Below are 12,426 nucleotides of genomic sequence, written 5' to 3'. Positions count from 1 at the left end.
ACGGTGAGGCTTAACGACAAAGACAGGGCGACGCGGGAGCCAGGAAGTATATCGGTATCTGAAATATTGCCAACGATGGCGTTACAGGGACACAGGAAGTATGGCAAGGGAGAGGCAGCGTCTCATTCCCTTCTCAGGGAACAACAGTTACATATGTAACCCGAGACGTTTTCATGTGTCAAACACAACTATGCAAAAAAGCATTTTGGTATCAACATTCGCATACAGAAGATCTAAGCATTAAAAGGAAACAGTTTAGCACGTGTGCTTAAAAAGTCTGGAATTTTTATGATATTATCCTACACTACACAGGGAATAATAAGATTTTTTTTCCAGAATACTTCTTGCATAAAATAGGTCAAGCACATTCAATGACTTGTATCTATGTATGTATATTTTCAAAAACTTCCCAGGGCCTTGAATCCCCCCGCAGATTTACAAACGTTCAATGATTTAAGGACCAGTGGGAAAAAATTTCTCGATACCGCACACTTTAGCTTTCATGGTCTTTTCTTATATTGCGTGTGATGATGGTAAAAACTTACCGCAGACTTGACAGGTGGAGAAGAGTCTGGAGGGCGCCCATTGTCCACGCCGTCCAAATCAATCTGTGAAGAATATCAGAAAAAAAAAGATTTTTAGTAAAGCTGTGAAATCCAAAGCCTGAGGTGAAAGGGGGCGTTTCTGACCTTGTAATTGTGAGCGCTGAGGTATTTGAAGTGACCAAAGACGACGTGAGAGAGGCAAATGATGATGGTGATGACCAGAACTACGAAGGTAAACATTGACGTCGGAGCCAAAAAACCTGGTGGAATGTTTAAAAGATCGAAAAGAGAAAAACTTTAGCAGATTATAATTGAGAATAACAAAGCTAACTCCTGATTACAATTTACCCAAGAGACCATCATAAGGATAAAATCAGTGGCGGCCAGTGACTTCTTTTTTCAAGGGCGCTCGATGCGAAGTTTGTCACAACATGTATGTAGCCCGTCATGTTTGTGGTTCGTAATTTCAAAATATGTGTTCTGTGCGTCAAGTGATCCTATGTGCATCACGTGTCTTGTAAAAATTAGTCCCTGCTTAAGGGTTTATGATAAAAGAGACGCTCTCGTTTGCCAGATACTCGCATAATCTCATGCGTAATCAGAGTTTAGTGTTAAGGGAGTGTCTTGTGTGTATTTTGTGAATGTGAGCGTCTCTTTTATCATAAACTGTTTTAACGCGTGTGCAGCAGGCACTTATTTTGACAAAACACGTGAAGCACATGATTCACATGACACAACAAACACATATTTTGAAAATGCAAGCAACACACATGACACTCCGAACACATTTTGAATTAGCGCCCCTGATGAGCAGTCACGAGCCGCCATTGCATGCATTTTTTCAAAAATGCTCGGTATAAAAGACAATGGGTCTCATTCACTAATAATTGCTTTTGTTTTTATATTTATATGATTTTGTTCTTATACTTGTTCTTACGTTAGTGAATTTGGAGTGTTCTACATGAGCGTGCACGTGAGGTTGGTAATCTGCATAAAACACGGCCAAATCAGCTCCATATAAAGGCTTTGCACAGCGCTGGTCCACAGAAAATTTTAGAGCAGTTTGTCATAAAAGCAAAAGAGCTTGAAATTCATGATCATATTTATTTTCGCTAAAGTTCTGTTTTGCTGTCGCTGGAGGAAGCCAGTGCTGTCCACCAATCGGAGTAACATTAAATAAGTATTGGATGCGTTAACAAATGAGACATTACATAAATATGACAGAGACGCGCATCTGTATCTAATGGCGCTTTTCCATTGCATAGTACCCCACGGTTTAGTTTAGTTTGGGTCGGGTCAGCTCACCTCACTTTGGCGTGGTTAGCTTTTCCATCGAGTTTAGTATCACTTCGGAGTGGGAGGGATTATAGGCGTGTCGTTATCTTTACGCTGCCTACTGCTGTGACATCATACAAGTGAGAGCGTTGTTGTACATTCCCATACATTCATTTATTTCTCAGTCTGCCACAAAATTAAAATTGGCCACCACAAATAGATGTTTGCACATCGCGTTTATCACTACCTCTGTCTCACATGACAGTTTCTGTTAAAACACCCGACCCGTGGCGTCAGTCGACGGCGCTCTGCTGAGCCTCATTCAAGTTGCATTTAAGCATATATAATGCGGACGTGCACGTCGCAAATGTGCCGCCACAAACTGCAAGTCTGGAAAAAACTGTTATGGTGTCCCGGATTCTCAACCTGCGGATGTTTTTCATCGCTAAAAGGGTGTTTGAAAACTTATAGCAGAACACAGATAACAACATGTTTGCTTGAGACAGCGCAAGCTAGCAGTAAGCTAAAGCTAATATTTACATTATAGCGATGACGTGACGATTCTCTCAGACCAATCAGTGATCTACAGTGTTTTCGCGTAACGTTTGGTATCAGCTCGGGTCGCTTGGAACCCCAACCGAGGTGGTACGAAAAAAAGTATCGGGTACTACGTACTGCACCCAATGGAAAAGCTCCCAAAAGTAAGCTGACCCGACCCAAACTAAACTAAACCGTGGGGTACTATGCAATGGAAAAGCGCCATAAAATAAAACAGACGGTAGATCAAGTGATTGACGTTTGGACAACTCATTACATTTACATGATGTTTACATTAGACATTAAGCAGACACTTTCATGAAAGCGTGAAGATTTGTCATTACATGCATCTTTTTTATATGTGTAGAAAAAATAAGTAGGCTATAATTAAGCAATATCGCTCGAGTAGGAGTGTGATATAGCTCTATATCATCACGGCTGTGGCCGTAGGCCGAGTGCCGGAGGCAATCGCAGCCGTGATGATATAGAGCTATATCACACGACTCCGAGAGCGATATTGCTTTTATACAACAGTTCGACGGCACAAGTTTGAAAAACGAAAACTAGAAAACAACAACGGAGTTATTTTAAAAGCCTCTTTGTTTGAGAACTACTTCTTCCGCCACGGATTTGAGGGCGGCCAGAATGACAGGTAACCCTTTCGGCTGCTTTGAATCTCATAACAACTCAATGGACGGAAAAGCCGTTTCTTTATATTACCGTTTCTTGGTCACAAAGTGTAGTTTTAAGATTAGTTCAGTCGAGAATGTATATGTATTATATTTAAATCTGCAGTCAATTAGTAAAGATAGCGCCTGTTTTAACGTTTGCTTCGTAAGATTCGGTACGAATGAGAACCAAAGCATGAGCGGACGTCAGTGTTCACTCGCCCCGCTGACCACCGCCCTCTCTGGGCTACATCTCTGACAGGGATTCCCAGGCTCTGATGTTGGCCTTGTTTGTTTATGATCGTCAAAATGAGATCAAATCAGCAGTATTTGGTGTCATGATCAAACTATTACTTGTTTTTTTTATTCATATTTAGTGTATTTTGTGTTGTTATTGTTTTGGTGCGAGGTAAAAGTTAATAAAACTATACTTGTATAACGTTACTATTGCTTTCCCATTTATTCTTAACGCGATACGAGCACTCGATTATTATTATTAAACTTTGTTCTTGTCAGTACTATATAAAACTGTTTTTTATAAGTGTCAGAGAGATGTTTTTGGCTGCTGCTCATAAATATATCAGTGGCGATATCTCATAACATGTTTTAATAGTCACGTCACGATAAAGTAAATGATCAATGTCCACATTTAAAAGCTGCGGTGCTTACCTGCAGTTCCACGGTGTTTTCGCGTTCTGGGAAGAGATATTGCTCCAGAAAAAAATAGTTTAAGTTACATTCCTCTTTCCAAGTGTTAATCGTCCACACGATGTGACAAAACATAACCTCCATTAAGTTTAACGTAACATCCAAGAGCGCTGATCTTTGACGGAATAATAACTTGGTATTCACAGACTGATTTACGAGCTAGTGAACTAATGAGGCACAAGGAGAGTGATTCAAAACAGCGCGTTTGTGTTTGTCCGTGTGTGGGCAGTTTTTCCATTCAGAGATCAGCCTGTTTAGAGGACCTCCATTCACTAGGTGGCGGAATGATACGAAAGGTGAAGCGGCTACTGTGCCGTTATCAGTAGAATATTGCACGCCTCTTAGCCAATCAGATTCGAGAACCAGAAAGAACTGTTGTATAATAACGAATAATATAATTTAGAAAACGGTTAGTTCCAATCCTTGATTCTGATTGGTCAATAGCTGTGCTTTATTCACAATAAAGCACTGCTAAGACCGGTTTACCCAAATTTTTTAACTTTAATATTGTGTGGTAAACGTTTTATAAAAGCAATAAGGTACTCGAGGCAAGTGCTTATATATTATATATATAATACAGAAAATATTATAATATCAAATATTATCATGTACATTTTATATGTCAACATTATTATACACATTAAAATTATAGCCTAGTATTTGATTATAGCGTACGTGATTATTGCATATTAGTGGTTTTAGGTTTTCTTGAATTTTGCGTACATTTAAAATAAATTTTTATATGAAATCCCGATTTGTTTGTGAAAAAAAAAACGTACGAACATCTCACGCACAAATTTGTGTGATCGCATGCTTAATGAATGAGACCCATAGTTTTTTTCCACCAAGTGTGTTGTGTTTAGTATTGGGCAAAAAAGTTATCTATCTATGTAACCAGCTTGCTATGGTTTGCTTTTCATCCACTGTTTGGTTTTGTCTTACCTGCACGGAAAGTAGAAAAGAAGAGCAACCAGAACAGGCAGAGGATGGGCGCGGCCACCACCTGGTTCACAGCTCCAGAGTGGATTTTCTTATCCAGTTTAGCGGGCAGGTACGCATAATACATGTTATACCTGTCCACCAAGTGCTTCAGTAGCATGTACATAAGACCTGCACACAACATTAAGACAATTCGGTTTCAGTTTTATATGGGGCACTTATGGAGTATAATGATCACACCTTTTTTTATAACTTTGGGGCAGGTTTAGATTATTCCAGAACAACGCCTAAGTTATACTAGGACATTTAAGTAGTTTATACAAACATACCTTACAAAAAACAATACTAGTGTGCAACTTAATACAAAACAATGGGACTGATGTGTAGATGTAAAGATATGTCAGTGCAAAATGTTTTTAAATTAAGGCAGCTCAAGCATGCATTTTAATCTGGGAAAAATTCAAGCCCTGTTCAGGAAACAGGCCCTTAATGGCTCTGTTGTAGTTTATTTTAAGTTGTTTGTCAAAGTTGTTATTTTCTTATGGAAGAGAAAGAGTGATATAATAAAAAAGTCAATTCATTTGATTAGTTTTCATGACTAAGGCAGATTTACTAACAGCTTCAGTTGCGCTACACTTAATTTCAACTTCATCTGCTACAAACTTAAAGGAATATTCCATTTCCTTAAAAGAAAAATCCAGATAATTTACTCACCACCATGTCATCCAAAATGTTGATGTCTTTCTTTGTTCAGTCGAGAAGAAATTATGTTTTTGAGGAAAACATTGCAGGATTTTTCTCATTTTAATGGACTTTAATAGAGCCCAACATTTAATACTTAACTCAACACTTAACAGTTTTTTCAACGGAGTTTCAAAGGAATATAAACAATCTCAAACGAGGCATAAGGGTCTTATCTAGCGAAACGATTATCATTTTTGACAAGAAAAATAAAAAATGTGCTCTTTTAAACCACAACTTTTGTCTAGGTCCGGTCCAGCGCGACCTAACGTAAATGCGTAGTGACGTAGGGAGGTCACGTGTTACATATATAAAACGCACATTTGCGGACCATTGTAAACAATAAACTGACACAAAGACATTAATTAGTATCAGTTGACATACAACAATGTAGGAACGGTCCTCTTTCAACACACTTGTAAGCACTGGGGCGGATTTTCGCGTTCGTCCTCTGTGACCTCTTGACGTATTGCGTGGGGTCACGCTGGCGCATCACTACCGGATCTAGACGAAAAGTTGTAATTTTAAAAGTGTATATTTTTTATTTTTCTTGTCAAAAATGACAATCGTTTCGCTAGATAAGATCCTTATGCCTCGTTTGGGATCATTTATAGTCCTTTGAAACTCTGTTGAAAAAAACTGTTAAGTGTTGAGTTAAGTATTAAATGTTGGGCTCTATTAAAGTCCATTAAAATGAGAAAAATACTGCAATGTTTTCCTCAAAAAACATAATTTCTTCGCGACTGAACAAAGATAGACATCAACATTTTGGATGACATGGTGGTGAGTAAATTATCTGGAATTTTCTTTTAATAAAATGGAATATTCATTTAACATTACGACGCGCTCCTGTGAGACAGCACTTTGTTTCCAGTTGTCTTTCAAACAGTCGTATCCTAATGACAAAAGCAGTCCCTCCAGGATTTCGCGATTTATTTTTGTGATCAAAATGATGGCAATTTCCAGACATTTGTGCAAAAACATTTTTTCTCTCGAATTAGGATACCAATGCTTGTCTAATATTAAATTATTATTAAGAAGTTGTAAACAGTGATATAAAAAGAACAGAGACACAATCTTGTTATTTTTTTCGATTCTTAAAATGACTAACCTACAGTAATGTACAATAGCCCAAGTCCAAAACTACCTTTTCCCTAAACTGTGTGTTTAAGTTTGTGTTATTATTATGCGTGTATGTGACCGTGGCATGCACACATGTTTGCTAGCGTGGAGATGATATTGGACAGATGCCTTTATTTTGTGTCCCAAATTCCCAACAACTTAATATAAGGACTACAAAACAGTAAATTAAAATGCATTATGACATTGCTTCACCCGTTTTTTGTCATTCATGTGAAACTGCAGGTGCGCCACACAGGTTACACACAGACCTTTCACGTATGTATCCTCATGAAAATAACGCATTATACCTGCGTACAATTAAAAACCTCAGAATTATAAAAGAGATAATGTAGTGATATGTGCACAGGAGATTGTGATTGACTGTTAACTGTGCTGTGTTAATAAAACAAAGGCACATTTTTCACTGAGTTGTCTACTCTGTATGACGAAAGAATCATTCTATAAAAAAATTTGCTATTATTTTACGATAAAATAACAAATTATGCAGGAACAGAAAATAAAGCAAAATTTTGTAAATCTGACTGTAAAACCTTTTAAAACTCACCAAATGGCACAATAATGGGGCAGGTGATGCTGTAGGTCATGACCACAGTGAATACATTCATCATCCAGGCATAAGCGGCACCAAACTGGAACTCATAGGCTTGATGCTAAAACACAGACCACAAACACGTGTTGATCAAACAATACATAAAATAACAACCAGAAAGTCTTACGGTAATATGAACTAGGGATGCACTGATACCACTTTTTTGGAATACGAGTATGAGTACGAGTACTTGCATTTCAGTACTTGTCGATACCGATACCGAGTACTTAATAAAAAACATGATTTAAATTTACAGGTAACAGCTTTAGTCATATAATTTAACAAAAAACAAAGGACTAGTTTTCCAGCACAACACAAGAGGCATTAACCCCTTATACGCCGCTCAAACATAGACATTTCTCAAACCGTGGTATCGATTCCAGGTATCGGGGGACTTTTAACGAGTACTTAAGAAAATGTGGTATCGAGGCCGATACCAGTATCGGTGCATCCCTAATATGAACATGGTAAATTATCCTGTAATGCACAATACAGACCTTCTTAACGTTGCGTCTCTCGGCAGCCGAGCGCGCCAGGCACAGACGGATCATGTACATCAGGAAATAAGGAATTCGTAACAGGTCCATGGCGTTACCGATAAATGCAGACGCGATAACATAGTTCACGAAGAAAGCTCCATTATCCGGCAAAAACACGCACCTGACAGACAAACAGAAAGAGACATTTTCAGCATTCACATCAAAATCTTGATTTTATAACCTAATAATAATAATTCGGTTCAACAATCTCTCATGAACATACTCAAATCGTATTGCTGCCTCATCCAGGAATTTCTTATCAAAAAGCCAGCGAAAGAAAAGATCCAGACTGTAAGGAAAATGAATGGGAAAACATCAGTAAACAGCTCATTCCAGCATGGCTAACAAAGTCAGTTTGTTACAAGTTTCATTTTTACCCATTGTAATATTAAATACGTAAATATATGCATATTATCACAAAATTGCCAAGGACTTTTGTGGATACAGACCTTTAGCAAAAAGTGAAACCAACACTTCATGCATTCATACAAAATACACGCTACCGGTACTTATACACCCCTAAATAAAATCTGAGAACTTGTTTAAACCTAAAATCGTACTACCAAACACCTATGTCTCTTTGTAAGCCAGGGGGTGTGAAAATATACCTGCTGAGTCCCAGAGATGGTAACAGAAGAACCATGAAGATGAGGAAAGTGTAGCATTTGTGCATAGTGGTTCTGTTTTCTCCAGACCTGACAAAGAAAGATCACACACATTGAGCATGAGACCATCATAAAAAACATCACAAGATTGTAACCAATATAATAGTACATGCATGACCTAAAACTTTTGATTTTTTATCATTTTACTATCATCTTCATTTAATTTTTCAAAAAAAAGAAAAAAAGAAAGAAAGATATCGATGCGTTATTTCTACCGTGTCCAGTGAGCTTCGAAGAAGGCGGAGTAGTAGACGATGGTTGGGAGAAGGGCCGAAAAGCACCACAACAGCAAAGTGGGGAAGAACTGGGTGATGATCGGGTTCTAATGGAGCAAAGACAGGGGGGCGGAGCATAGACTTATGAGTGACCGGTTCATAACTTGACAGACAAGCTACATTTAACCGTCACCCCTTAAAATTAAGTTTAATAAAGCGCTTACATTCAGATACTCCACTGGTTTGGTGACGTTGAACTTGTCCATGGTGGAGATGATGATGGCCGGGGTGGTGAGGAAGAAGAGGAGGAGGAAGAGAAAGCAGTTGATGACAAAGCACCGAACCCACCAGTTCAAGCCGGCAGTAGACAGATGCTCCCTGTGGATTAGAGGCGTGTCAGTTATACAGAGTTCCCACACCTTACTTAACTTCAAATTCAAGGACATTTCAAGGACTTTCCAGGTCCAATACCCTCAAATTCAAGGACTAAATGTGGGGACACATTTCAAGTGGGGGCAAGGTTACATCGTGTTACCTTTTAAGATACATTGTTACAGTTCCCTTTCGAGGGAACTCGCGCTGCGTCACTGCGGTAACACTTTGGGGACGCCTCCAGGGGTAAGTGCGTCTGAATGTGTATATCGAATTCAACCAATGGTGAGGCTTAACGACAAAGACACGGTGACGCAGGATTCAGGAAGTATATCGCTATCTGAAATATTGCCAAAGACGGCGTTACAGGGAAGCAGGAAGTATGGCAAGGGAGACGCAGCGTCTCATTCCCTTCTCAGGGAACAACAGCTACATACGTAACCTGAGACGTTTTTATGTGTCAAACACAACTATGCAAAAAAGCATTTTGGTATTAACATTCGCATACAGAAGATATAAGCATTTAAAGCGAACAATTTAGCACGTGTGCTCAAAAAGTCTTGAATTTTTATGATATTATCCCACACTACACATGGATTAATATGGATTTTTTCCTTGCATAAAATAAATTCAAGCACTTTCAATGACCTGTATCTAAGTATGTTTATTTTCAAAAACTTCACAGGGCCTTGAATTGTTTCCCCCTGATTTACAAACTTTCAAGTATTTCAAGGACCCGTGGGAACCCTGGTTATATTTACATCATTTACCAGTTAAAGGTGCAGTGTGTAATTTTTAGAAGGATCTCTTGAAAGAAATGCAAAATAATATACAAAACTATATTATCAGTGGTGTATAAAGACCTTTTATACTAAACCGTTATGTTTTTACAACCTTAGAAAGAGACGTTTTTATCTACATACACTGAGGGTCCCCTTACATGGAGGTCGCCATTTTGTGCCATCATGTTTCTACAGAAGCCCTTAACGGACGTTTTTACGAAGATGTCTCCGACGATGAAATGTTTGTACGGTGGTGGCTATCGTAGCTTCTTTATGCGTTTTAAAAGCGAGGGTTGGGCAGTGGGCTGAGCCGCTGGTTGCACTTTGCAACTTCACCACTAGATGCCGCTAAAATTTACACACTGCACCTTTAACCACATCTCTAAAATGTCTAGCTATTAAAGTCAAGTAAAAAAAGTAAAGTTCTGTTTGTGCTAGCACATGTATACCCATATAAACAAATATTAATATGAACATGTAATTCAGCGTTAGGTACTAATACGAATTTTGTCTGATTGATTATGAAGGTATTGTTGAGGATGTATGGTTTGTTACCAGTAGACATTCTGTGGATCTGGAGCGTATGTGACTGTCCAGTTATAAGTGTTTAAGATACAGCTGAAAGGAGACGACTTTGGCTCCCGCCGACAGTGACAGCCGTGACATTTGCATGCATTAAAGTCCTTCAGGATTCTGGGAAGAGGAACACACACACAGATATTACTGAATATATGTACAACAATAGTAATATGGAACTGGAAGGTTCATCAGACTATCATGTCTATGAAACAATTCATGGGAATATTACAGTACTTTTTTGGCAAGGGTTACAAACAAACTGTTGGACGTACAGTGCTGTCATGGCCTCATTCTGGAAGGTTACGAACGCCATGCCCAGCGGTTTAGTGTTGACCTTTTCTCTCTCTTTTCTGTATTCATCCTTTAGTTTGGACTCTAGTTTAGTGTAGTAGTTCACAGCCTCTTCCTGTTAAGACATTGAGAATGCACATTTTATTAAAGACACAATGAAATCAAAACCTGGAATGTGCGTTTTAGTCCATGCGTGTGTGTGTGTGTTAGCAACATGCTTGTGTAAAAGATGAAAAACATGTGATGTATTCAGAATGTACAGGAAAATTAACCAAAATATTGATGGCTTATTAAACAACAAACCATTTATTTAATGCGCTATATGCAATACAAAATGCACACACAGAGTTATTTCTTTCATCAGATGAAATTCAGCAATACAGTAACTGTCCAGCAGGGGGAAGTGTTACCGAAAAAGGGGCTCGACAAATGAGAAGTTGGTTTATTGAATAAGCTGTTGAATAAACGTTGGTGACATTGTATCATCTTCACACCAGCAGACAGAATAATAATCCCAAAGTATACTTAAGTACATTAAGTAACCCATGTTTCTGAAAGATTAGCCCATTCATAAGGATTTAAAGAAATGGTTCAGCAAACTGGGTGAACTATCCCTTTAAGGACCATTCATAAATAGAAAACACCAATAGATAAGATGATAAATTACACAAGCTAGATTCACTGTTTAGAGATACACGAGACAGCCTGCTAAGGACACCCAAAGCTGCTATAAATGCAATAAGAACAGTATTTTAACACATTCAATGGGGTAAAAAACGGACAACTGCAATATTAGTTAATGCAAATAAAAGTAAATGATGTGCGTGAATTCTGCTGTGCGTCAGCTTATTAATATTACGTTATCATCTGGTGGTGTGGATTAGAGGTCTTCTCGGGTCCAAAGAAATGTACCCGACACGAAATGACCCGAATCACTTTATACCCAAACCCGACATGCATGAAACATTTTTTTTTTAAAGAAAGACCCGAGCGGAGACAAACCTGAGAATATCAGACCCGAGTCCGACACGAACCAGTGGCAATTTTTTTAACCCGACTGGACCTGAATGTAAACGGCACCGATTTGGCGAGCTGCTCCATTTGTTTTACTTTGTTATCTGATGACGACACCAAGGTTACCGCTAAAATGTACATTTAAAATTGACGGATATGGCTGTCTGAACAAAAATTTACCTACGCCAGCCAGACAATGTCGCAAGTGCTCTTGTCAAACAGAGGAGAGGTTTGAAAAGGACATTGACGCACACACGCGAGAGAGTTCGGGTCTTCGGGTCCGTTTGAAAAAACACATTCACTTTAATTTACCCGAGACCCGATGCCGCTAATATTATACCCGACCCATGCCCAAGGAACACGTGAAAGATTTAGACCCATTTTAGGTCTCGGGTGGACCTCGAGATTTCGGATCGTAGTAGACCCGTGAAGAGCTCTAGTGTGGATGCTAACTCTTTCCCCGTCATTGACGAGATAACTCGTTAATTAAGAGAAAGCGCTTCCCTGCCAATGACGAGAATTTCCGGCTTTCCGCAATACCGCTATTATGGGTGTGCAAAAAAAAAAATCGATTCACATTTGAATCGCGATTCAAGCTTTGCCCATTCAGAATCGACTCATAGAATTCCGAAAATCAATTCATAAATATTTTTTTGTAATGCCGTGTTACTATTGTACACACTGTGAATCGTTTGTTTAAATCGCTAATCGTTTTTGAATCGAAAATTGATTTTGAATCGAATCTTGAGCAAAAAAAAAAAGAAAAAAAAAAAAATCGGAATCGAATCGTGAAATTTTCTGAATCGTGCACCCCTAACCGCTAT

At 38.6% G+C, this 12,426-nt stretch overlaps 1 protein-coding gene across 4 annotated transcripts in view; it reads right to left on the bottom strand.

Moving 5' to 3' along the window:
* tmem63ba (transmembrane protein 63Ba) overlaps positions 1-12,426 on the bottom strand; it is a 53,929-nt gene that overhangs the window by 4,073 nt on the left and 37,430 nt on the right. For all 4 annotated transcript variants that reach the window (XM_065296165.1, XM_065296167.1, XM_065296168.1 and 1 more), the window contains 11 exons: positions 10,570-10,703; positions 10,274-10,411; positions 8,789-8,942; positions 8,565-8,671; positions 8,293-8,379; positions 7,908-7,973; positions 7,643-7,805; positions 7,101-7,206; positions 4,676-4,843; positions 690-805; positions 546-608 (listed from right to left, as the gene is read on the bottom strand). In XM_065296165.1, coding sequence (XP_065152237.1) covers positions 546-608; positions 690-805; positions 4,676-4,843; positions 7,101-7,206; positions 7,643-7,805; positions 7,908-7,973; positions 8,293-8,379; positions 8,565-8,671; positions 8,789-8,942; positions 10,274-10,411; positions 10,570-10,703 — 1,302 coding nt within the window. The remainder of the gene's footprint in view (positions 1-545; positions 609-689; positions 806-4,675; positions 4,844-7,100; positions 7,207-7,642; positions 7,806-7,907; positions 7,974-8,292; positions 8,380-8,564; positions 8,672-8,788; positions 8,943-10,273; positions 10,412-10,569; positions 10,704-12,426) is intronic.

The sequence above is a fragment of the Paramisgurnus dabryanus genome, chromosome 20 (assembly GCF_030506205.2).
Source record: "Paramisgurnus dabryanus chromosome 20, PD_genome_1.1, whole genome shotgun sequence".
Lineage (NCBI taxonomy): Eukaryota > Metazoa > Chordata > Actinopteri > Cypriniformes > Cobitidae > Paramisgurnus > Paramisgurnus dabryanus.
Note: the sequence above shows the minus strand (reverse complement) of the source record. Positions and strands in the feature narration are given on the sequence as shown.